Source organism: Amblyomma mixtum, chromosome 3 (genome assembly GCF_055824585.1).
Source record: "Amblyomma mixtum isolate Tamu chromosome 3, ASM5582458v1, whole genome shotgun sequence".
Classification (NCBI taxonomy): Eukaryota; Metazoa; Arthropoda; class Arachnida; order Ixodida; family Ixodidae; genus Amblyomma; species Amblyomma mixtum.
The window spans coordinates 394,301,250-394,328,449 of NC_143014.1; the positions used below are offsets into that span (position 1 = coordinate 394,301,250).

The 27,200-nt window shown below is 45.2% G+C and overlaps 2 protein-coding genes across 6 annotated transcripts in view; both read left to right on the top strand.

Annotated features, from left to right (window-relative positions):
• LOC149357228 (uncharacterized) overlaps positions 1 to 18,700 on the top strand; it is a 48,299-nt gene extending 29,599 nt beyond the window's left edge. For all 5 annotated transcript variants that reach the window (XR_016291794.1, XR_016291795.1, XM_089584482.1 and 2 more), the window contains one exon: positions 9,762 to 18,700. The gene's annotated coding sequence lies outside the window, so the exon portion shown is untranslated. The remainder of the gene's footprint in view (positions 1 to 9,761) is intronic.
• A 6,498-nt stretch (positions 18,701 to 25,198) lies between these two features.
• LOC149357229 (uncharacterized) overlaps positions 25,199 to 27,200 on the top strand; it is an 11,277-nt gene continuing 9,275 nt past the window's right edge. The window contains exon 1 of the mRNA XM_089576540.1: positions 25,199 to 25,355. Coding sequence (XP_089432666.1) covers positions 25,199 to 25,355 — 157 coding nt within the window. The remainder of the gene's footprint in view (positions 25,356 to 27,200) is intronic.

Sequence of the window (27,200 nt, forward strand, 5' to 3'; positions counted from 1 at the left end):
GAGATTGTTTAAAGCAGCCTGGAAGTTCCCACTGTCACATATTTCATTAGGCAACAGATTCTAATCGTTTATCATGTGGGCTTTCCCCACACGATACTTTGTATTTTTTATGGCATTTTCTCTTCTGCTTGCAAGATAGTGAGCCTTCTTTATTATTGTAGATATTGTGCCAGAATTTTAATCTCAATGCTTTCCTTCTGTGGGGTAACAGTTTCCACCCAAGTGCTTCTTGAAGTTGTCGAGTTGCTGTGAGTTGGTCATAGCAGGTTCAGTTCATCTTCCGGGGTGTCCTCCAAATGCACATGCTGGCTTTCGCAATGTGAGGTGCAGTTAAATTGTTTTTAAAGCAGTGCACATCACTCAGTGCATGATCGTTCCTCTCATTCAGCATCCTTCAATTTACTGGAAAAGCATGTATTCATCCTATGATTGGATGGCCACCAAAAGCCTCGTGCCAATGGTGAATGACGCAACGGGATGTCGCTGTGGAGATTTGCAACTGTCTGATAGTCCTCTGTATCACTTGTTTAAGCATGATGTTTGTCTGATAGTCTTCTTATTTTTTTTTTGGATTTGCTATCAGGAAAGTGATCTGTACCTACCGTTTGGTTGTGTACAATATGTATTAGTCTATTAATTATTCATGAGACTTATATCATCTGTATACTGTGTAATACAGTAAAAGATTGTTAATTCGAACTTCACGGAACCGGGAAAAAAGTTCAAATTATCCGATGTTTCAATTATCGAATGGCCGCAAAAAAACTGACAAGAACCATTTGCATTAGGGTATATGTATTGTATTTACTCGTGTAACGAACCCACTCGCGTAATGAACCCACTCACCCGGATTTCTGCCTAAGAATTTGAAAAAAAAAGCGTCAGTCATTAACTTGCGCACCGTCACTGTCTGCAGTGCATTTATTGGCAGCGTGCCAAGATGCTGCGCAGCGATAACAACACGGTTGGAAGCGAACTTGGTAGAATACCAGCGCTTGTCCAGTTGCGCAAGCCTTGTTTTCAGTACGTTCGCCTTATGGTGCCATGGGCGATTGGGGCGAACAGCGTCTACTGCCACTTAATCATTGGAACGCACGATAGCAGCAAACGCCTTTTGCAGCGAATGATGCTAAAAGCCGGCGTCATGATCGCGGCTTACCGCGTGCTTCCATTGGCGACTGATGGGTGGAAGGATGGACGATACTCGCAAAGAAAAAAAAACGTTTTTCACACGTAATTTGTTGCGCCCGTCCGAAGTCATAGCCTTTCGTGGGCGTTAGATGGGGCCGCGCCGACAGTACTTATCCGTATTTCCGAATTAACAGGGCTCGATTTAACGAGTATTTAGTTGCGAGTTCAAGAGGTTGCGCGGAAAAGAGGGTAGGCAGCCGCCACCGCGGCCGCCAACCCCTACCTTCCAGTACCACTGGCCGTCGCGCCGGTGATGGCGCCATTTAGGCTTCATACCCACTCTTCCATGGTTTTATCCGGTTCCATATCTTCTGTGCCCTTTCATGATGTGCGCAGCATCTAACTATGCCGGGGTGCTTTTTTTTTTTTGGCCACGTGCTGTGTGCTAAGCCGCCCAGACGCGGCGGCGCGTAGTTCAAATTATCCCAAAATTTGAATTATCGAGGTTCGAATTAACGAGCTTTCACTCTACACACTCACATTTAGAGCTGCTGGCATTATAGATATTTGAAAAAAGCCCTTGCATCCACTTTAATTAGCAGATGGTAACATTTTATCATTTTGTCTCATCTAGAGCTTATCGTGTTTTCTTGTCATTGTTTTCCTCATCTCAGTCATGTTGTGGGCCAAGATGTAATGATACCAACATGCGTAGTTGTCTGTTTTACTACAAATAGTGATGTTGAGCAACACACTCTCACACAGGAGCTGCTGCAGCTGCTTTGTTGTTCGGGTGTTTATAGCATCCTTGAGTTAACAGAAAACATCGAGTAACTCTATCCATTTGTACTCAGTTTAAACAACTGCATAGCTTCAAGGTTAACTCGGTTAGCTTGGCTAATGGACGATTTGCCACTGAGACCTGTGGGGAAGTGATTCTGAGGTAGTACATAAGTGTATGTGAAGGTTTTCAGTTTTACTGTGCTGACTGCAGAGTTTTGCATGCACTGATAGTCCTTGTGATGTCTTTGTGTCTCTGGAATGTGGTATTTATTTGCACTTCAAGAGGAAAACTTCCCTCTGGACCATAATTATTGGTATTGTAGAGATGTCACAGGGCCCCTTTACAGTTGTATACACCTAAAGACTTGATTCTGTGTGATATAACAGAGTGCCCCTGCACGGCAGACGTAGTAACCCATCCACTTGTTTCTTAGCATTAGTGACTGTTGGCCTCAAGGAACATGGCTTTTGCTTGTAAGCTAACCATTAGCAACACTGGAAATATATTACAGTGGAATCTCGTTGATACGATTCTCACGGGCACCGAGAATAAAAACGTATTATCCGAAAATCGTATTATCCAAAATGGACTCCAAAAGATCGCGAATAATACATACTTGGCACAGAACTTGCTTTTATTAAAGCACTTTAAAATAATTGGTCACTTTGCGCTGCACTTTTTGTTTTTCGAGGTCCTGCAGCAAGCTTTTTTGAAACTCTTAGAAATGAGTAGCAATTTCCTCACTTAGCTCCGCAGACGCGACAAAGCCACGAAGCCCATCCAAAGCTTCTAGTGCACCGTCAGTATTTAATGGCCGACGATCGCTGCTGCAATCTCCGGCGTCTTGGTTGTCATCGTGGTCGCTCTCCTCTTCAGTGGTAACATCTGCAATAATGTCTTGGACGGTGCGTAATTTGCATGTCGCCAGTTGGTCGTCCGCCGAAACAAACTCCTCCGGAGACACGTCGACATTGAGGTCACCCCAGTCCGGGATGTCAATCTCCGCGCCGTCATCTTCATTTTCCTCAGTATCGCCAGATGCACAAAAAAAGCCGTACTTCTTGAAGCAGTTGGCGATGGTGTCTGGTTTGACGCGATTCCATGACATCGCCAGAAAATGGATGGCATCAAGAAGATCTACCTTCAAGCTGGCATCTTTCCAGTCAATCTTGGCCAAAAAGCGTCTGACCAGCAAGCTCCTGAAGTGAAATTTCACGTTTCTAATGATTCCTCCATCTAGGGGCTGCAAGTGGCTGGTGTAGTTGGGTGGCAGGAAAATTACTTTGACGTTTTGCAGCCACGAAGCATCGACAGGGTGCGCGGCACAATTGTCGAGAAATAGAAGAATTCTACGGTTCTCGGCACACATCCGGGCATCCAGAAGGGTGAGGAACTCTGTGAAAAGGCCTCCGGACATCCATGCCTTCCTATTCGCTTTGTAAACGACAGGAAGGGGCGGGTTACGCGAGAAGCAGCGTGGCTTCCAGAACTTGCCAATGACGGTAGGCTTGAGCTTTTCGGTTCCATCAGCGTTGCAGCTCAACAATACGGTGATTCTTTCTTTGCTTTTTTTTCCGTCTTGACACGTCTCGCCTTTCATGCTGAGACTTTTCTCGGGCTGAAGGTTGATGAGCAACCCAGCTTCATCTGCGTAGAACACGTCCCTTGGCTGGTACTGAGCAATCACCGCCGGAAGAGTCGAAAGCCAGTTGGAGACCTGATCTTGGTCGACAGACTTCCCTTCGCCGGAAACGGTTTTATACGACAGGCCGTGCCGTGTTTTAAAACGATGGAGCCACCCGCCCGAAGCTTTAAAATCTTCTATGCCCAATGAGAGTGCTATTTCATCAGCTTTCTCGCGACCAACTGTCCCGTCCACGTTCACGCCCGCCGCCCTTACTTCCCTGAACCATGCCAGTAGAACCTTTTCCATCTTGCCATGTTGGGTTCCCCTCGTTTGTTTCACGCCGGCGCCGAAGACTTGAATGTTCTTCTGAATTTCTTCTCACTTGCCGACGATCGTGTTCAGCATGGAGACAGGCAAACAAGGTTCACGTGATAGGTCGACACGTTTCTTCTGCGGATTTTCGTCGACTTTTGTGAGGATGACGAGTTTTTCTTTCAGCGATAACGCTTTACGCTTCCTAGACATGGTGAAGAGCATGGGTGAAACGCGGCACCAGAACAGAAGAAACGATAAGTGCGAAGTGCAAGCTGAACGCTCGGAATACCAAAATGGCTACGAGAAATGGCAAGCACAGAGCCAACAAAGCCTACAGCGCATCGTCAATGCATGCGCCAATCACTGCTTCTTGGTCACATGAAAACAGATCCTTGCTGGGGTGTTTCTTCTTTTTTTTTTATGAATACTGTGATCTTGTACACAAGATCATAGCAGGTGGGAAACAATGTGTTAAGATACAAAAATACAGACACATATGAACAAAACATAATTGCACTTCACATTCTTCACTAATATGTTCAGTGGTGATGCGAATAGCAGCAAGTTCTGCACCAGTCGATGAAGTCTGGTGTGATTTTTTCACTTTCTTAACTATGGTCTTTACGGGGATGACTACGGAGCCCGAAGAACTGGAGGGGGTCACAGAGCCATCGATGTATACGGGCAGTCGGTGTCTGTGGTTCTCATGCAATTAATTCAATAGTGATTTGTTTTAATGCTGCTGGTGATAAAGCAGCCTTATTTTTGATGCCTGGTATGGAAAGAAGCACACGAGATTGGTGCAGGCTTCATAATGGAGATGACGGTCTAGAGGCTGGTGTAATTTGTGATGGGAAAAAGTCGTGATGGGCATCAGTAATTCTTGGATAGGATGTACACAGCCAGTTAGCAGGAAGACTGGCAAGATGGTGAACGGGAATCCGAGAGAGGTGTCATATGCACTCTCAACGTGTCGATTGTTATATAGGTAGTCACTAGATTCTCCTGGGCCATGAGTACTGTTGCCGCTGTAGACGTGCATTTGGGCAGTCCTAGGCACGTCCAGAGTCTCCGGAGTCGTCTTGAATGCTTTGTAGACACTGTATGTTCGTTTTCCTCAAGTTTCCAAGTGCAGGGAGACTGTACCGAAGGAATCCCATGAATAATACGGTGTACAGGTGGAGCATCGACTGCACTGATGCACCCCACGGCTTCCCTCCAAGAAAGGAGAGAACGTGAACGATCAATGTCAATTGCCTTTTCATGTACGAGACATGGGCTGCATGATAGGTTACGATCAGTAATTACTCCAAGGAAGCGATGCCTTCTTTCGCAGGGTATTGTTCAGCCATTTATACATACGGGGTAATGAGACATACTTTTGCATGTAGAGACAACCAGGGAATATTTTTCACTTTAAATCTCTAGGTCTTGCAAGCGGAGGTAGGCCATAAGAATGCTGGCTGCCTTTTGAAGCCTTGCTCTAACTTGCGGCCGCGTAACTCCTGATGCCCAGACACAAATGTCGTCCACATGGACTGAGAGTTGCGCCGACTGTGGTAGTATGTTGATAAGGCTGACAAGCGGAAGGTTGAAAAGCATTGGGCTAAATACCCCAGCCTGTGGGACACCACGGGAAGTGAAATGTGAAGATGTTGGTCCATCCTCAGTTTGCATAAAGAGTGATCTATTGGATAAATAACTTTGCATCCAGCAGAATATGCGACCACCAATTTCTGCAGATTCCAGAGCGTCCATAATAGCTTGATGATTGACATCGTGTGCCCCTTTAACATCCAGAAACAACACCACGGTCAAGCACTTCAGATGTTTCTGATGTTGAACTGATGACACCAGGTCAATCACGCTATCAATTGATGAACGTCCACATCGAAACTCAGACATTACATCTGGTTTTATTTGTTAGCTTCTAGATACCACTCAATTCTCAAGTACCATCCTTTCCATGAGTTTGCCCACGCAACTAGCCAGTGCAACTGGATAATACAATGCAAGGTCAAGCGGTGATTTTTCAGGTATAAGGACTGGATCCAGATGACTTGATTTCCATGCATCTGGTACTGTACCTACACACCATGATAAGTTAAAATGGTCTAAAGAGCCCGTCGAGCCTCCTGACCAAGGTTTGCATGTGTAGAGTATGCTACTCCATCGGGCCCCGGCAACGATGACCGTCTGCAACCAGCGATGGCGGCGTCTAGTTCTTCCATGGAGAAAAGGAAGTCCATTCGCGAGTCCCTAAATCTGGGCACGACAGAGCACATAGTTCTTAAATAGACAATAGTGAAAACAATACTACGATGAGTTTGGGCAACTAAGGTGCACTGAAACTCTTGTATGAAAACAGGATATCTCAGTTTCAGTAATCATGTCATTCGGCAACGAGTTCATCTTTCATAGAGAATAGTAAGGGCTAGGTTTGATATTTTAGGGTTCTTGCAAAGGTGGGCGTTACTTTGCGGAAATGATCACTCCTGGATGAAATATGATAAGAGAGAGCAATAAGGTCAGGTGCGAATGGGGAGTCACTGTACTATAAAGAATGAAAGAGCGATAAAGAGGAGAAGTTGCGTCGAGTGATAAGGTCGGGAATATTGAGTTTCCTGTAGTAATGATGAACTCTGATACGGTAAGTATGCCAAAAGCATGAACTTGACAGCTTGATTTGGTCAGACTCAATGTGGTTAATTAATGAAATGCTGCTTGGATTTTATATTGTAAAGGCATACTGTAAAGCTGACCTTATGAGAGTAGTATACGTGTGAAGCTTTTTCTTGGACTTGGCAAGGTATAAACGACGTTTAATGCGTTCCAATTTTTGAAATGCTTTGTTTGTGGTGGGATTTATGTGGGCACTCCAGCCTAAATAAGCACTGAAATATACACCAAAGTACTTGAACAATCTTTTCTGTCAACTACGTTGAGCCCACTTATAATGGCCACAGTTAAACGGATGCTCTATGAACAAGGGCAATGTGACCGCTAAGATATGTATTGGGGCTATGGCACTGTATCTAAGATAGAACGTACAAGTGTGGCCGCACAACTCGGTTGCTGCAAACGAGGAGGCACCACAAAATTGGCCCCACCGTAACCTCGCACTTCCTTTAGGGCCAGTGATCGAACAGCGCCTCCCAGTTCCCGTGACACAATCTCCCCTCTTCTTTGGAAAGAATAGGGCAACTTGAGAAAGTAGTCATAAAGGTGTGATGTGTACAAGGCGAACGAAACTATTTACCAGATGTAGCCATCGAAATGCATGCCTGGGAAGGCAACGCTTCGCATTACCAACTTTCTGTACACATTTATGGACATGAGTGACCGGCAGCTACCGTTTGTCATCGCCAAGTCTCTCAGGCCAAGATACTTCGTGAGCTACGCATGTGTACACTGCAGGCCTAACACAAAGACATGGATCACAAATGAATTTCGTTTATTCGACGAGTATGCCACTAGGCTTTAGTATAGAAGGGGGGTATAGGAATGAAGCATGACTGTGTGTCGAGTGGTCAATTGATTTCGAGCACTGTATAGAGAACAAAAAAAGTTCAGTTCCTGCTCGTGCTCGGTAACTGTGCTTAGCACCATGTGCTGTTCTCTGAATGCCATCGAATGCAGCACGGAAGACCAGCCACGCGACATGGGCGCTTCATTCACGTGCTTTAGTGCCCTATTGGCACTGTCACAGTGTATGCTGGTAGCAACTTAGAGACCAGCTGCCGATGTCTCAGTTAGGGTCTCTGTTCACAGCCGTCAAAACGATTATAACCGTTTAGATAGAAATGACTGCATTAAAGTGCATCACAAATTGCTTTAGTGGGGTAGGATTTACGCATCCAGGAACAACGGAGGATGCGGTGGAACACCCGCGCATTGCGATTGAATTGGACTTGAGGCAGCGCATCCTTCAAAGTTGGTCGGATGTGAATTTGTTAAGAATGACTTGGTTTGCATGGGTGATGATGCTGACATACGAGAATCGTGCACCAACGCGGCTAAAGTATGCGCGCATATGCACTTCCAAACTGCCAAGAAAGAGGTTATTGTGAAGACGATGCCAAGAGTGCCAGTCTAGCACAAGCTGCCGTGAACGCTTCAACTGCTATTAATTACATCGCAATTCCAAAGCAGCTAGTCACATCAAGTGTCTTGGCGAGGAGCACATGACGTCTCTGGCGAGCTTGCAAAGTGCCGCCATAGCGTCTACCTTTAGGCACCATATGCGCATAAGGAGCTTCTTTAAAAAATAAATGGTGCTTGCGTGTGGGTTTGTACATTTGCCTGTAATATGGGATGTCCACTTCCAACAAACCTCAGATGCAATGAACATAATATGCGTGACCGTCAGGTTCATTATAAGTGGGCTGTACTATATTTTGTCTTGATGAATACTCCATGAATATTTAAAGGTGCCCCTGACAAACACTGACGGGAGCAGAAAGGCTTGGTCTGTGCTGGTGATAAGGCAAGCATCAAAACTGCAGGATAGTTGTGCCGGACCCTCACTGTCCACATGCACTTCCGCTGCTATAGCCCTCTGGGAAGCAATTTGTCCACCGCTCACATGAACAGTGCTACTTGCAGGGCACTTGCACTGTTGAACTGTGCTTAGTGTTCTCATACTCTTGAGAGAATGTCCTGGTTAAAATGCGATGTAAATGCATTTTGCGGTGTGGTCAAGAAATGAAAAGTTTTTTGTTTTGGTCAGTCATCAGGTACCTGACTGCTAGTTAATGTCCTCTTTTTTGTCTATTTTTTTGTGTGGAGGTCATTGGCTTTTGTCATTGTGGCAAAAACCTGGAAAGAAATGCAGGCCACAAAGTGGGGCGCATGTGCGGGAGCGCATTGTGCATGGTAATGTGGTTCTGGCTGCTGCCAACTTGTTCACGAGATGCAGCTCAACACAGTCCCTGCGACTTCTGGAGAACATTGGTATCTGCAGCTGCTCGAAATGGACTTACGACTATCCAGAATCGCGTCTTAATTCCAGATATGCATATAGTTTCCACGTCTCATTTATGAATGCTTGCATTTTTGCATTATTAATGTAGTTACTCGTCTGTAAGCCGACCTGTTTTTACAAAATCGTATTTTTCCAAACACGTGGGTTAACCAATACCTGGATAATGGCCAGGGCGACGCGCAAACCTCTACTTCAGAAAGTCACGCGCTCTGTGTAAACGGTTTTGCACAAAGGTAGATGCCTCTTGTTTTTCAAAAAAGCCTCACAAAAGATTCCCAAATAAGGCTGATATGAAGATAAGAATAGAGCCTCATTGTGATGTCGTATCAGCCACACTTTTTGGAGGCAGCATCGTAAAAGCAGTACGTCTCACAGTCGCTCAGCTGCGGAGCATGTCATGGTGGTATAGCGTCATCTTCTAGCAATAGTACTGCTCATGCAATAGAAAATTGTAAGAGCTGCCAACATATGTTGCATAGAAGAGTGGAAAAGGAGTGACTGCAATTCATAGTACTTACACCAGAGAGCATTCACAGAAGTATTTGATTACATGTTTATTTCTTTCGTAAGTAAAGGAATGGTGAAATTTGTAATAATGTTCTGACACTGGACAGTTGGGGGCTTAGTAACACTGACTTTTGAGAATGCTATTGGGACAGTCATCTTGATGCCCTGATAAAGATCTGTAAGCATGTACGGGCTGAAAAGAGAAAGATCAAGTATATCATTCTTAACTGATTGAACTTAGCGGAGGTTACCCTAATGATTGCGGCACTTGGAGTGGTCGAGTTCAGGGCTGCAAGCCCTGATATTTTTTTGGGTGGGTATAGAGATCCTGAATTTTCAGCTCTTTGCAGTGTTGCTTATGATTTCATTTTTTTTTTCATGGGTTCCTTTCTGTTTGCATCTATGTAATGCAGGCTATATCAGCCAGCTCCCCAGCATCGTTGGCAAGCTCGTGGAGAGTGGCAGCTGTGGCAGTGCCAGGCAAGTACGCTGCCATCAGCTACACCATCCCTGTCAAGCCGCTTTGAGGCAGTCTGCAGGCACAACCTGTGCAAACCCACATAACAAGGCGCATCGCATCAAGATGGCTCTAGTGACATGGGCAGTGCAAGTCTGCAGTCAGCAGAGATGGTGTGCTTTTATGTCGTGAAGCAAGCTGAAGATGGGGATTGTGTGAGCAAGAGTCCCTGCACAAGTTTCTTGGTGTCTGTGTATATTTTGTGCTTTCAATGCTAGTTCCTGTGTATTGTTGTTTGGATGCACTAAAGATGTATGTTTGCTTTGAGGTGCACTGTAGTGGAGAAACCTGGAATAATTTTCATTACTTGGGCTTCTTTAACATGGGTTGACAATATATGGGACAGGTGTATGATTTGGTTTTTGGTGCATAACTTCCCACAGCTGTAGGTGGGTTATCACATGCCACACTAGAGGGCTTTAGAATGATTACAGTTGTCTAGAGCACTTAAACTTGCGCTATCACTGCGCAGCACATGGGGAATAAATTCTTCATTTGGTCTCCATTGCATTGTGGCCACCACAACCAGGAATCACACCAACTACACAGATCATAAGGACAATGCGTTGACCAGCTGAGCTACTGCAGTGGGTGTCTGCGTGTTGCGCGATGTCGTCATATAGACAAGCGTCAGGCCGTGACGTCACGAAGATGCGGTGGCGCTGGGGTCGGCAGTGACTTGTTGCGTATGCAAAAGGCAGTACCGTGCGCCTTGGGTATGCCACGCTTGCGCGTTCTTGAATGCATTTGGCAATATTCCGGCCAGTTGTGGTGCAGGTGGTTGAACCGCAATGCTGAAGAAAGGCAGCGGCACAAGTTTTCTCAAGTTTATGGCATTTAGATATGGGCCAAAGCGATGCGCAGCGACCATGGAGCGGGAAAGTTTGGCGACGGATCGGTCGCGCTGCTAGTATTGCATTTCTGCATCGAATTATGATAGTTTGCGTCAGTCGCGCGACGAACAGTGCAAGAGTCAACGTCTCCAGCTTTTTCGCGTTATTGGGCTGTCATTACGAGAAGTCTGGACGCAACATTCCATGTTGGTGTACCGTAAATTGAACGCAGGGGACCGTTTTCAGGTGGCGTTCCCTGGACTATGTCCCGGGCATCTTTTCGAGCTACAAAAAAAAAAACTGCTGCTGCCAGTCGCCTTCAGCATTCATTGGACCACTAAGCGCGACGTTTGAAGCAGCACTGTAGTCCGGTAGTGAATATATGACGCGTAGCTTTTTCTCTATTTTCGCTTCCATGAGCTTCAATATGTACGTTTTTTCACCACCTATGCTAGAAAACGATTAAACGTCACTAAGGTATCGGCAAAATCATGCAGTGTTATTTCCCATATTACCTGAATTTTACAATTACTGGTCAATCAGAACCTGGCGAAAACAGCAAATACCAGACCAAAAACCAGTTATCGAGCAGAATAAGGCCTGCAATCAGAATGACTTGAAATATTTTGCTGTGCAGAGCAAACGTAACTTCATTGTAGCTCGAGGTAAACTTCTATCCATTCGCCTGTGCACCTCTCTTAAAGCGAAGCGAACAAAAAGAGCATTTTTTCAGACATTACCAGTGAAGATCGCATTTGCATGACTCATTCAAAGTAACTTCATGGCTTCAGTGTCCAGTAGTGTTTGGCGTTCACCGCACTGAAACGGCTGGTCGAGAGCAGGCACATCACAAAGGTTCGTCATGGGAAAAAGCTGCCCCGCGTCGTGCATCCAGTCGTCCTTCTTCTTGCACTTAGCGATCGGGTATGCTGTATCGCCCCAATTGTTGAGACTGCAGACCTGTATACCTCGGGCTTTCTCGGTTTCATTTAATAAGTCAACCTATAGTCGGCCGCCATAGCCGCACCGTTGCTGCCAAATATAGGAGCCCAGAAGGAAGCCTGTGCAGTGCATCGCCAGGTAATTCCGTCCGGCGAACAGGTTGAAAAGGTGCTGAACTGCTCTCCGGTCACCAAAAAATTTTTCTAACCACAAGCGATGCGTACGCTCTGAAATATTCGCGCACGCGAGTTGGTTTCTAAGGCAGCATCGCTTGGTGCGGGGTGGGCATGCTACATTTTTGCCTACACCCCATGTCGCTGCTGACCGCAGCGCCACCTTTGTTTACAAACATGACGCTTCTCTATAGCAGCACATGATGAGTGCAGTTGCTTCAGTTTGCAGCATGGCTTGCTTAGGTTCACCAGTCGTAGGTGCACACTGTGTAATGATTGCTGCAGGCTTTTCACCAATCATTGCAAGTGCCTTCTCTGACACTATGTGTGTGTTTTTTGTGTGGGCCCAACGGTGAAATTGTATGGTAGCATTCGCCGATTGGCTGAAGTGTAGCGTGATGGCGTTGGCGTACTTTATTGGGAACAACGATGTCAATGGCCTGTGGGTTATCAGTGTGTAAATAAGCCTGGGCAAGTAGAACTCATTATGTATGCATGCTCCCATTGTGGCGAGTGCTTTTTTGGAGAAAACATGTCTGTGGTTGCTTGGTAACATGCACTACACACAAGGCATGTGACACTGGCTACCATTTCTCCTCGTAAGCTGCCTGAGGAAGTGCTGCCGTTAGGCACTGAGGGGGTGCTTGAGCATGAAAGTATTCCGATGCACATAGTGGCATCGGTTGTTCACTGTTATGAACCCATTCTTGTTGAACACCGTAAAAATAAGCAGTTTGAGAGTTGCTTGTCTGGTTTGGTTTGATAACTTGTGGTAAACTGCAACACATCTTCAGCCAATTCATTTTCAATTTCGGGTTCGATCCCGGCCGCGGTGGCTAGAATTTCTTTGGAGGAGAAATTCTAGAGGCCCGTGTACTGTGCGATGTCAGTGCACGTTAAAGAACCCCAGGTGGTCGAAATTTCCGGAGCCCTTCACTACGGCGTCTCTCATAGCCTTAGTCGCTTTGGGACGTTAAACCCCATAAACCAAACCATCATTTTCAATTTCAATATCCCAACATTTTGGAGCCAGCTCGGCTCTTTTTCTGGCTGGGATGCAACGCAGGTGCTGTGGGCTTGTCTCTAACTACGCAGTGGGCAAAAAAGGACTCTGGTGTGGTGAAGGGTGTGGGAGGGTGTAAGGATGTTTTGACACAGGCTCTGCTACGGTCTACGGCTGTGAGTAATGGTGCCAGGCAGTGTGGGGACAGCTGCCGCGTCTTTTCTTTTTCCGTGAGCTGTGGAGCAAAGTCAGCGCGTCCACAGGGGGATAGGCTGCACTGTGTGCGGTTGGCATTGTTTTGATTAGCTTGAATATGCTAAAGTTTGAATAAGAACCTTTTTTGTTTATTTGTTTTGGTTCCGAGTGGGGTGGTTTCTTGAACGTTTGCTCTATGGTTGGCGTATTCAGAATGTCTGGCTACTGGGCTGCATTTTGTTGCGAAGTTGCATATGTTGTTCTTGCATTGCCGAATTCTTTATTTGTTTTTTTGTTTTGTCTACATAACTTGCTTCGCAGTCGGCGCGAGGAATCTTGTAAGCAGTGCTTGAGCTCTTTCCATGGCCGGTCTTTGGGAGCAGGTGGGGAAAGTGCCCCAGTTTTCGTAGGCATGTGCGCTACTCGGAGGCCACCTTTTTCAGGATACGGGTGATAGTTTCGCTGGTGCCTTCAGACATAAAGAAGAGTGACCTATTTTGTGGTCTGGTTAACTGCTGTTGGTTGATTTCTTGGCACATATTCGGTTTTTTGGAGGTGGCTGGTTATCTGAATAAAATTTTTTGGGTACCCGTTTATGATGAGGTCCTTGAATATCAGGTTTTTGTTCTGTTTGGTTCTATACTGCAGTGTGTTTGAACTCTTCGTAATGATTTCTTCACAACTGGTGTCTTGTAGATTGTTGGGTGGTTTGAAGTGAAGTGCAGATATAAGGCTGAATGGGTTGGTTTGCAGAAGACAGAGAACGAAAGGGAGCTTTGTTTTCGGGTTACGAGGACATCCAAAAACGAAAAGAAGTTTCCTTTTTCCACTTCTAGTGCGAACTGAACACTCGCTGCTATGGAATTTAAATGAGGGTGAAAATGTTGAATTTGGAATCTCTTGATGATTGAGAAGCAGTCATCGACATGCCCGAGGAAAGCCTTTGGCTATGGCTGGAGTGAGTTGAGAGCTTGTTCCTCGATGTGTTCCATAGTTAGATTTGCTGGAGCAACATAGGTGGAGGTTCCTATTGGTGTTTCTTTCACCTGCCTGTAGAATTCTCCTTTAGATGAGAATTATGTGTGCCGGCTGTTGGTAAACCAGACTTGTCTGCTGAGTTCAGCCTCGCAGTTTCGTTTTCTTTGCGAAGTTTTAGAGTAATTTACCATATGTGTCTAGGTAGCCGAAAACTATGATATTACGCTTTCTTCAGGGCGAGCATGCTTTACTTTGCTTATTTCTTCTAGTGCTGTTTCTTTAGTGGTTGGGTTGTCTGTAATCTCTCCCAGAAAGCTTACTTCCAGAAACTTTCACCTGCACTCACTCACTCCGTTTTCAGCATCTTTCAGGTGCTGAATCACTATTGCAAGTTAGGTATTGTGTGTAATTTGATGACTGTCTGCACAAGTGGACTTTTGCATCTGACATGGCAGCAGTACAGGGCATGCCTAAGGAAGTGTCAGATTGGGAATCATGTTCCTAGGTGGCTTTAGTGCAAGCCGTTGTCAGATGTATTTTTTTATGAATTCAGGGGCTGGTCATAAACTGTTCACCGACTGGCTTGGAAACTCGGAAAGCTTGCTTTCAAGGAACTTGTGGAGTTGGCAGCAATGGGAGATGCTTTCAACCCCTGAGGAGCTGAGTGCCATTTTGTTGCATGCATTGTAGTTTTACCTTGATCTCCTTTTCTGTGCTGGGTACTTCATGTGGAGCTGGCACCATAAGAGCTGTTCCTTTACTTGTAGTGAGCAGTTTTCCCTAGAAATATTCCAGTGCATTCAGCCAGATCAGAAAAGTTATCAAAGAATCTTTATGTGAGCTGACCTCTATTGTGGTGAATGCACCTAGAGTCTATTACTGCAGCCTTTTGGCTGTGTTAAATTATTTGCATATGTCAGCAGGCAAAACTGGCTTCAGTGGCAAGAGCGAATTCAAGACGCCAGCCACATGATGTTTGTCACTTGAGCATTGTAGTTGGTACAATGCACTGGTTGACGTTTTGATTACTATTTAGACTGCCAACATGAAACAGACACAAGGAAACAGAATGCAGAGGGAAACTGCATTTTGCGGAAAGGGGAATACATTGCATGTTGTTAATTGTGAATTTGTTTAATTTCAGGCTGCTTTTGCCAGTTGCCAAGTTTATGCATTTACATATTTTAGTAAGTTGCTATTGAGCTTGAAGTTCATGTTATGACCCATTCATTTCGAGCTGTCCATTTACGTAGTGGAGACTCTCCAGAAAGAATCATTGCTAATACTGCTGCTGAGAATCCCTGAGTAGGCCAATTCACTGTGTCGAGCAGCTGATGCTTCAACGACCTTTCCCACACCTGCTTGCAATATGCCCAAATTCGCCAGATCTGCCGTTCCCACGAAGGATGTGCGATATGTAGTTTTGTCAGTGAAGGGGTTCTTCACCAAACTGTTGTTGCTGTCGGGTGACATTGAACAAAACCCCAGCCCTGGATTGGCTATTATCCTTCAATGTTTGCTAGAGGGTCAGGCAACAATTCTTAGTAGGCTAAGTAACATAATGGAAAGACAAAGCAAGCTTTAAAATATAAATGGGTGATTTCAGGGTAAGGTTAGAGTCACTAGAATCAAGGATAGCCGTTCTCAAAATCAACGAATGTGAGACTGTTAGTATAAATAGCGGTACGCAAATATGTTCAGGAAAAGTCGATATGACAGCCAAAAAAGTAGATCACTCAGAAAATAATAGCAGAAGGATGAATTTAATTTTCTATGGCTTCGAAGGCAAGGAACCACACGAAATCTGGCAAAGTTCCGAAAACTTTTTTAGGAACCGTTGCCAGGATAGTGACCATAGGGCAGATTCAGCGGGCCCATAGGATAAGCAAACACTCTTGAGCGTAAATGACCAATCATTGCAATCTTTGCATCATACAAGGAGATCGAACTAGTCCTAATCAACGTCAATAAACTAAAAGGCTGTGATTATGTAATCTCACGGGACTACTCAGTGTGTCAGAGAAATTTGTCAGAAGCTCTGGGCTGTTGGTAAGCCAAGAAAACTTAGCAGTAAGGACAAGGTGCCCCTGGCATATGACAAACTAATTATAAATGGAGAGGCTTTCAGATTGGATGAGGATACCCAATCTGTAAACAAGCTAAGTAAGGAATGAACAGCCTTAAGTAATAGGAAGTCCCAAAATTCTGAACGTTTTGTTCTCTTAATAAACTGCCAAAGCATTAAAAACAAAATCAATCAGTTTTATGGTTTGGTACAGATGCTCAACCCAGAAAATGTTTTTGCTACAGAATCATGGCTGGACGACTCACTGAGCGACATTGAATTGTTTTTTTCCGGTTATCAGATCTGTAGAAAAGACAGGAACTGTAGAGGCCCCGGATTATTTATCTTAGTTACGAAAATCTTGCAGTGTACTCCAATTGATGTGCAAAGCAGCAATCACGAGTCAGTTTGCTGCAGGCTCCTCACTTCTGATAAAGGAACAACAGCGTTGGCGCTCGACCACAAGTTATCACAACACTAGATGATATGCTGGCTTCACTTCCTGTTAATCGCATAGTGTTAGCAGGAGACGAACTCTCCAAACTTAAACTGGGACGAGAGCATGCTCTCAGACGGAACCTGCTCAGCATTTTTTGATATGGTTTGCAAATACGGGTTTGATCAATATGCTGTGAATGGCACACGCGGAAATAACGTCCTCTACCTATTATTCTGCAGGGACCCGAGTGTTTTCACGATGTTTGTGTGTCATCTGGTAGTTGTGACCATAAGATTGTAACTGCAATGCTTACTCCGCCACAAATAATTCCTGCCGCTCATGAAACTCGCAAAGTGTATGAATACCGCAGGGCAAATTTTAATGAAATCAGCTTGCGTATGGGAGCAGAGTTTCAGGCTTTCTCACAACATTTATCCGAGAGTGCAGACCAGACTTTCTATGGAATTCTTTTAAAGGCATGCTGTCATCACTGATTGAAAAATATTTACCTTTCAAATACATTTCAGATAAACCAAAAGTAGACATGCCCTGGATGACTTATGAACTTAAAAGGAAGATAAAACAAAGGACTCGTGCTTGCCAAAAGTATAAAAAGATTCCTTCAAACAAACTTGAGCGCTGTCGACAAGAGCTACATACAGAATATATCGAAGCTATCACTACCGCCAAAGATACGTGCTTTTCCGGACTCGCTGAATCTATTAAGACAAATGCAAAAGCAATTTGGAGCTATCTAAGGAAGACTCAAAAGGAGAGGTCGGGTATTCTGAGTTTTCTTCACAATGGAATCCAGTAATCAGCATGGTTTCCATAAAGGGGTTAGCTACACCACTCAGGTGATTGAACTATTTCATGAGCTTGCAGACACTGCTGCAAAAGGAATGCGTACTGATGTAGTCTTCCTTGATTATACAAAGCCTTTGATTCCGTATAACATGATCTGTTAATACATAAAATGAGTACTCTTAACTTGGATACATAAGTCATCAAGGTTAAGACTACCTGAACGACTGAACACAAAGCGTAGTTATTGGATGCAAGAATTCTAGTTTTGCTCAAGTCACCTCGGGAGTGCTGCAAGGCTCTGTGCTGGACTGCTACTCTTTTTAATTTACATCAATGATATCGCCTCAAACATTTCCTCACAAATCAGAGTATTTACAGACGAATGCATTGTTTGCAAACGTGATTCAGATGCACTTCAGCAAGACCTAACCAATATGGCCTCCTTGTGCCAAAACTGGGAACTTAGCCTGAATACAGAGAAATGTTCCCAGGTAACATTTACTAAATCTAAAATCAACCCACCTACAAATTGGGCAATTCCATACTCACAAAGGTAAATGAAGTTAAGTGCTTATATGTTATTTTAACAGCAGATCTGTCTTTTTCAAGCCATATTGACACGACTGTCAAAAAAGCTGGGAAAATGCTTAGCCCGCTTACACGAACCCTTAGGACTGCCCCTCAGATTCTTAAAATTACAGCATATAAGTCACTCGTAAGGCCACAATTAGAGTATGCATTCAGATTATGGGATCCCCACCAGCGGTACCTGATTGATAAAAAAGAAGCCATACAAAACCCCGCTGCCAGATCTATATCAAGGGAGTACTCCGGACACTTAAGCATTACAGAAATGAAGAAACACATTAGACTAAAACCGCTACACATAAGATGCCAGAAGCACCGCCTGAAACTACTGCTTGCAATATACACTGACTCGACAGGCATTGACGAGCTTACATACCTCAAACCTCCCCGTTATGTTTCAAACAGAAGATACCACAGTTCCAAAATACGCGAAATCACCTGCAAAACGAACTACATGAAATATTGTATTTTTCCCCGTAGTATTTCTGAATGGAATAAGTTGCCGGTGGAAGTTGTGGCTGCTCCCCAAGATGCATTTTTAAGTCTAATCAGTGATTTGTAATTGCACTGTTCTTTTAAACTGTTGTCTATACTCTTTGTCCTGAAGCGCATGCACGTTTTTGTTTGTGTGTGTGTTTTTTTCTTTCTGTTCTACTGATCTTGATGCATTGCTTCTTTGTCATCCCTCCCTTCTGATGCGATTATATTCGCGCACTCGTCACTTGATGCAGTGCCCACTCCCCTGCTATAATGCTTCGGTGTTGCAGGGTATACTGTAAATAAATAAATAAATAGTTTGACACAGCAGTGAATCTACTCTGACATCAGTTTTTCAAAATTATTGTTACGTGCCAGCTACGGAGGTGGATTCGGGGTCATTAATGGTATAACCACTTGAACAGAGGAAGAGAGCGTGTGGCGAAGTTGTGTCAGATGCTATATTTTCATTGCTTTCAGCTTTGGTGGCAGGAGTGCCACGATTGTAGCAACCTGGCTGATATTTGAAAACTCATTTGAAATGATCCAGTGTTTGTTCGAACTGCAGTACTTTTTCCCAGCAAAGCAGCAGCCAACGTACAGCTTTGAAGCATAAATGGGAACCATTGGGTTGAATGCAGGATATATAAATGCACAAATGGAGCCTGTTCAGTGCAATCAGGCCACGAGGAGCATCAGGAGTCCTCGTCTTGCAGCCTATCAGAGCCACACCTGTAACCCGACGTGTGCCACGCGGTGGGCCACAAAGGGACTCTGCACTGCACTGAAACCAGGTTAACTCAATTTGCCGGTAGATTAGAATAATCAACTTAAGCGACAACGGGCGGACAAAAAATTTCCAATACGCAAGTAAGTACGCAAAGCAAATGAAATTAAGCCAGAATACAAGGAAATAAATGAAACTCGAAGTGGTTGTGTCATGTCTTCCTCTACTCTCTTGGCTCACGTAATGAAATGAAAATGAATTGTATTTTCTGTGCTTGAGCACGGGAATACATAAGTCTGCTTGGCTTCGTGCCATCATAGTTTAGTGGCGACAAAATATCTTTTCACAACACATTATCAGCTGCTCTCTGAGACACGGTAGATGTTGAAGATGTTTCGTTTAGAACTTGAAAGCACAGATATAGAAAACTCTGGATGCAAGGGTACAAGTGGAAGTGCTCACAGGCAGACACAGAATTGAAACGGAACACTGGCATCAAGGAAGTCATTTTCTGAAGACTGAGGACAGGTCACATGTATTACATGCACATGCACCTCCCACTATGCCTGCTAGAAACCACAGGTTTCAAAGTTTGTAGCTTCTGTTTTGTGTGCTGCATGTCCTTCTGAAGTGTCTTGTACTATGCAAGACTAGAAAACTAATTTCCTTGAGAGGTACGCATACCAGATTTTAGCACACACCACCACACATGATCATCCTCTGGTTTAGACCATGTGGTATCCTTTTTATTTGCTGTAATTTCTTTATATATAGTTTATGTTATCACCGTTAACCACTTGTACATCTGGTCTCGGTGCATCATCAGCAACATCGCTCTGTTCCTGAGAAAAGTGCATGACTAACTCTTACATGTGCACAGAACTTCAGCAACTTCGTGGAACTACGAGGTGTCCAGTGAAGCCTTTAATGTTGGGTAGCCTTAGCAATCATTTAATGTTAGAAACTTTTAATGCGAGAGCATTTAGCTTGTCATCTCATAAAATAGTCCTGGCTTCTCTGTCACGAAATTCCTTGATTGGTCAGATGTCACCTGTTGTTGTGTTCTCATTCCAACCTGCCCACGACATTTCACTGGCACATCATGCCAGGTGACAAAATAATGATTGGCCCAGAGAGGACACGTGAGCTTGCGACGTCATCCCAACCTGGCCACCATGGCGCATAGTGACCTACGTACCAGGCTGTGAGCAGACTGCCCCCATGATACGCTGGAGTGAGGTTAGTTCAAATCAGTGCAATGAAATTTTGAAATGCTCGCCGTGACGCGTTGCATGAGCCTTACGGGTTCTTGGGAAGAGCAACCTGAGGATCTCCAGCCCCACAGGTTGATCTGTTTGAAGCAGTCATCTGCCGTGCAGTGGCGCATCGAATAAAGGCTGCACCACTGTGCCAGTTGTGGTATGAGAACTCCCTACGTTCTATGAATGCGACTGAGATGGTTGTGATGTCACCTGAACAGTAGACTGATTATAAGGTGCCGGCATATTTTAAAATCTGAGGACACCAAATATTTTGGAAGTGGGCCCACCCCAAAAAAAGGGATTAAAGGTCAACTGCGGGTTTTTTAATGCGAAAGCATTTCTAAGCTATGTCAGTGGGGTTGTGTCACCAAAGCATGTCCGCGAAACGTGTCCGCAGCAGTCGCGACGTTCTCAGAAGAGGCAACATCAAACGAGTAGTTGTAATTGAAAGAGGATGATGTGAGGATGCTGCGCAAAAAATGTCAATAGGATGATTGGTTCATTAACTAAGGCCAAAAATGTAGGAAAAACGTCGAAACAGCACTGATGTCGATAAAGTGAGCGGATGGGAAAACAGCCGTGGACGGCAAAAGAGTGAAAGTAAAGTTTGGAATGAATTGAAACGTATTTGATGAGTGATAAAGAATCAAACGAAAAGTTTAATTGACTTAGATTAATTGGTTAATTATCAGCAAAAACCATTGGAAGGTTGGATAGGCTGGACGGGGGTATAGTAAGTGGTCGGGAAAGCAACCACGGCATCATATTTGAAAACCAAAATGATTGATTGAGATAAAAGTATAATCAATCGGAGTAAATAATTGACATTTAATTAAAGCATAAGGTAATGACGCTAATTCAGTAGCTAAACTAATAAAGAAAAAGTATGATAAAGAGAAGCGATGAGTGCCGAGGACACGTTAATCCTTTCGCATTCTCCCAATGCGAGTCGCCGCTGTGATGTCTAATTTTTTGAAAACATGAATACAAATTATGTTTAAAATTTTGTCTAGATATCCTGCAGTATATTAGAACGTATTATTTTCACATCTTTTCTCCACAACTGTCCACACACGCTTTGCTCCGGCGAAAAAACTTTTTTAAAATGCCAAGTACGAGTAGACTGGGTTTCGACCAAATGATGACATCATGAGGGAGCATGCTGTGACGTCACCGGTACTGTTGCAAAATATATCGAGTTCGTGCTGATTGCCCGAATTAGCGACTAAGTGAGAGTTTGACTCAATGTTTGTCTTGAATGAGGAAAACCCAGCTTGAAATTGTGAGCAGGAAACATCAAGATAATATCGGCAGCTATGCGTCCAGCGACGTCTCAGACGCAAGGCTGGCTGCGACATCTCCCCGATTGAGGCTACAAAATGCGTAAATTTAAAAATTTGTTCGCCCCGCTCATTAATTCGACACAAAGGACCACAAAAATGCGCAGAAAGTACCGTAACTGTTTCAATAAATTCAGAGGAGGCAGGAAAACGCTGTAGCTGCCCTTTAAATCAGTTTAGGGGAGTTTGTTTACTATAATCGAATACGAGAATACAATGCAATGCACTCAAAAATTCAAGGTGATGAGTGCCATCAGTTTCCTGTTTTGGCTGTAAAAACACAATAACGTTAGACACTTACTGTATAAAGCATAGCAGGAATTCTATACACTATTGGATTTTGTTCAAGAATGTGGTTAAGAAGATCGCCGAGTGTTTTGGCCCATTTTAAAAATCGAACTACATAACAGGGCATGCTCCCAAAACATTGTTGCATAAATCGTGGTAAAAGTTTATTGAATACATGAATAGAAGTCATGTTTAAAATTACAAGCGTATTAATTACAAAAGTATATTACAAACGTATTGTTTTTATATGTATCTGTGACGAATGGAATTTCCACAATTGGAACGAACCCAAATGTCCCTTTGATTCGCAAAGATTTGTCCTAGGCAAGCACTCATGTACAAGTCCACTAGAAAGGTTCATCTATGAGGCACTACACTCTGCACACTTTGTGATCCATGGATGTGACACCACTTCCTCTAGGCTTGCCCTTTCTTTCCGTTACTTCCGCAGCAGCCTAGAAATGAGATCCTTGGCATCACCAGAGACATGGGCAGGGAACTTCAGGTCCACACGCCGGATCCTGTCATAGGTAGTTTTTGCGGGGCTCGATTCAAAAGGAAGTTTTCCGAGAACGAACTCATAGATTAGAACACTTAGAGCCCAGAGATCCTCTTTCTCGTTGCAGCACTGTTCTCAACCATTTCCGGTGCCAAGCAATCCATGGTACCGCTCAGGGTTTAACGCCTTGAGGAGGGAGCATGGACAGACCAGCCAAAGTCTGCTGTCTTCAGCACACCTTTGAAAACGATAGGATATTTTCTGGTTTTATGTCACGGTGTATGACTTTCTTTCTGTGGCAATACTGGAGTACTTGCAAACTTGATGGATGGAAGTAGCGGATTTCTTCTTGTCAGACATTTTTGCTTTGGTGAGCCCCTTGTATAGCTCCCTTTTGGGTGCGCATTCCAGAATAAGATAAACCGTGGAAGTAACCATACAGTCTCAGGATATGATGATGTCTGAGGTATAGCTGAATTTCGATCTCACCTCGAAGCTGGTGCTCAACGTTGTTGCTCTTCAACTGGGACTTGAACATAACCTTCAGTGCAATGACGTATTTGCTATTCTCTCATGCCAGGTATACGTTTCCGAATGTTCGTTTGGGTAAGGGTCGTCCAATCTCGAATTCGTCGAGGCTCCATTACAAGGTCGTTTTTTTTTGTTGTAGTCGGAATCGGTGCTTGCCGTCCTCTGTATGGCGTCAGCAGCCCTTGCATTCTGTGGCTGGTTTTCCTTGTCGGCCATTGCAAAGCAAGGAACTGGACTCGGGGAAATTAGTACACGTCGGTGAAAGACTTCAAGCACAAGAGACTACTGACGCCTGATGACAGTAAGCTAAAAGCGCATTGCACTGCACTCATCACACCTGGCCTGCTGGCACCAGTTGTGGAGGGCGGTGTACGGGTAGGCCAGCCAGCCGTCGCTCACCCGGTGGTCTGGGAGCACCCCGGAACGCAGCATGAGGAACAGCAGCAGCAGGTGGCCGAACACCAGGCCCGCCACGTCGTGCCACACTGCCACCAGCACTGAGATGGCCATCTGCATGCCCCGGGCTTCCGCCAAAAGCAGGTGCAAGATGCGCAGCTTCTCGAGATGACGAGTCAGGATGCGCATGCCCGTCGTCTCCTCGTCCTTACCAGAGCAGTCAAGCAGCGGCCCAGAATGTTCTGCAGAAGTGCCACGTCTGGGAGCGCGCGATGAAAAAGCGTCACGAGCCGCGTGGATAAAAGGCTCCGGCTTCTGGGCCCAACGTTCCGGCGTTATTGCGACCGGGGTGGAAATAACGAAAATCCAAGCCAAATCTTTATTGCGACCCGGTCGCAGGGTTGCCAGATCGCTCCGACCTCAGGTTGCCAAATTGACCTCCGTAGTAGCCCAAACGTAGCCAAAAGCGAAATTTTTGCGTAGCCCAAAAGTAGCCAAAAATGTTTGTTTTTGTGACATTTCTTCGGCATACTAAATAAATTTTTGGCAAAAATATTTACATATTAGATTTTTTTCCCGCACATGATGTCTGAAGTGGTCCACACGGCGTGTTCTTTCCGTTGTTATGTTTCGCCTCCGTCATGTGCGCTAACCAGGTCCTGAAGATGGGGCCGCAGTTCCACTTGGCCATATCACCTGAGGCTGATGACGACAGCCAGTCTGCACGCGCAAAATAACGGCGGCGGCGCAGCTTTAGTTTCGAAATATTTCAGCTTTTAAATGTTCGCGCGCAGATTAGGCACATCGGCAGTGAAAATACTTTGCTGTATACTTATGCAGCCTCACAGTTCAATTTTATGCATTAAAAGAAAGGTTCTCACTGAGAGCGTCCCCTCAAACATCTAGCATGCGCCATCTTGAAGCTACATTCGACGATATGCATGAGCTCATAATAAATCAAGGATCATTAGATGATAATCTATGTCAATTTTTCCTTCAGTGTAACAGCGCGTTCGCAATAATGAGAAAAACATATTAACCTTGAATTCCGGCTCCTTTTTCTATCCCCTCTAGTAGTTCCAAGTGTACTTCACCACTTGCCTATTCTGAAAGTTCTCGTAGCGACTGATCTGATGCCATGTTATGCCGCTAACTTCCGCCGCCCTCATTAGTTACAATGGGTTCCGCGCCGCGCTGAAGGATGGCGCCATGGCTGCCATGGCTCCGTATGAGTGCACGCGGATTACGCAACAGACACGGCGCTCTCGCGTAGCTGCAATGAATCTCGAGGGCTGCACGTGTGCTCCTTGAGGCTTCAGAAAACAGCATAGGCTCTTGCGAGAGGCGCGCTTGCTGTGTCCACCACGGCAATAGGAAGAGAGAGAAAAAACACGTTATTAATGCGTACGCATTACTTGCCTCATGCGTATCTTGAGCAGAATGTGTCCGCAGAGCCAGGATAACAAATGCAAGAAAAAGACATGCCTGGCGGTGGGTTTCGAACCAGCCACCTACCGCAGCTCAAGCGGGCGCCCAAACCACTAGGCCACGTCTACGGTTAACGGCTAACATGTGAGGATCACGAAACCAGCAGAAGCGAAACAGTAGCATTTAATGCTTACGCATTCGCACCACGTAGGGAGACTAAAGTTCTCTTTGTGTTTTCCCTCTAATCTGGGAAGGTTACCCGCGGTGCACCGTGATCAATAGGAGAACGCTGACATGTGCAGACGGCAACAGTCATGTTTGGTGGCGCGCGCGCGCGGGTGGCGTTAGTAGCATTAGTGCACATGGGCGTCGCCATATTTGGCCACATGACCTTTCCGCCATCGCCGGCCTTCGGGCCTTGTCGTTTCGACGGCTGCCGGCGCGCTGGTGCCCGGCTGCAAGACGCTTCTCCGGCTGTCGTTGTGGATAACGAGCTGCCGGATGGCACAAAATCTTCGTGTGAGTCCGCACAGAACGTGTTGGTGCTGAAAAATGTTCGCTTCAACCAGCTCGTCTACTTGTCTGCTTCAGACTGCCCGCATCGGCTCGAATGTGTCAACAGGCCGCGGTCAGCTACCTGCGTGTTCATATTTATTCAGTCAATTCATCTTCTAACGCTGTTGGCGGACTGCATAACTTGTCGTTGAACTGCAGATTAAAAGCAGGCTAATGCCTGAATGCTTGCTTTTTAGAGCTCGATATTTTTGCCGAATGGAGGAATATGTGTACACAGCAATCAAGAACGTTCGCTGCTCCACTGTGCAAGCGAATTACAACCGACCGTCCGCGTGCATGTGATCGCCGGCCGATTGTCCCGATATTCGCTTTATCCACCGTTAACATTGCGGCTTCTTAAGAAAGTGGATGTCCTTCAAGGACCCCTTCAGAAGCTTGGAGACCGTCGACCGTGCTCTCTTGCTAAGTAAAACTGAAAAGTGTTCCGGAGTCCAGCCCCCCGCAGATGCAGCTAGCCGGAATAAGCGGAAATATACGAAGTCCTGTCATGATAAATTTCACCGCTCTCCCGTGCATTAGCGCATTTCTGTAGAGCTTTGCACTGGGCGACAACAGCGCCTCCTCTGAGTACTTTTGCAAACGCCCAGTTGCCGTTTCCACCGTGTTAGCTTTAATTACGCACGACAGTTTAGTGAGCACTGTGCCAACACCAAGGAAGCATTTATTGCAAAGGTCTAAAAAAGCACCGATCATTCGATATATTGGACCAGTGTTTGCCGAATGTGAGAAAGGTGCCATTCCCGCAGCGACTGCTGGCGCTGAAATAAACTGGCGCGCGGCGTTTGTGATATGTTTATTTATTTGTGGAACAGCACATTAACGTTCTGTTCTGCTTGCAAGCAGCATGAACTCTCAAGACAGCTACTCCAAATACGGCGGCAATTGTGTAGTGGTTTCCTTTATGTAACATGCGCGTCTAGTTTTTCCGACACTACACCACAGGGATATTAGCTCTAGATATTAATTCAACAGTACCCATGGCATCCGTGTCACAGCTGAGTTTTTAAAAGTCACTTGACGTGAGTATACAAGCTGCGCAGCAGCATTTCGCACTGCCCGCCGATGCTGCTAACGCCGGCTTCGAAGGCCAGAAGTGGTGGACCTTCTAGTGGCGCCATCTGCAGTGGACAGAGCAAACTGCTCTCTGTCAGCGGTCTATGGGCAACCTGCGCTGCCTAGGTGGCGCTGCTAAAATTAAAGCCCAGTGGAAGGGTAGGAGAAGAGGCTGGCGCCTGGGAGGCCGAGCGGTAGCTTTTTTAGGGGGTCCACGGTGGCTCAGGGCGTAGGGGTAGGTAGAAGCGATGTAGTAAATGTAAAAATGGCGGCTTGGCGGCTGAGCCCAACAAAATGGCCACTAGGAGGCCCAGAAAGAAAACTACGAAAAAAATTTAACGCCAGGATCAGTTACATAAACATGCAAGGGGGTAGAAAGAGAGCGAAATGGCTAGAAATAGAACAGCAGTTAAAGGAAGAAGCAGTAGGTGTGTACGCTCTATGCGAGACACATCTGAGGGATCTAGAAGATCCACCTTTAATCGATAGCTATGTCTGGGAAGGGTGCAACAGAACAACAACGGAGAAGAAGGGAGGAGGAGTAGGTACGCTGATACATCAAGGAACAAATTGGCAAGGAATAAAATCAACTTGCAAAGAACATGTCTGGGTATCAGGTACAATTGCTGGCAAAAGGACATGGCTAGGGGTAGTTTATTTAGGGACCGAGGACAAATACAGGCAAGAAAACAAGGATCTAGTTAACTGCCCCAATGACGATATAAAGCAGATTGG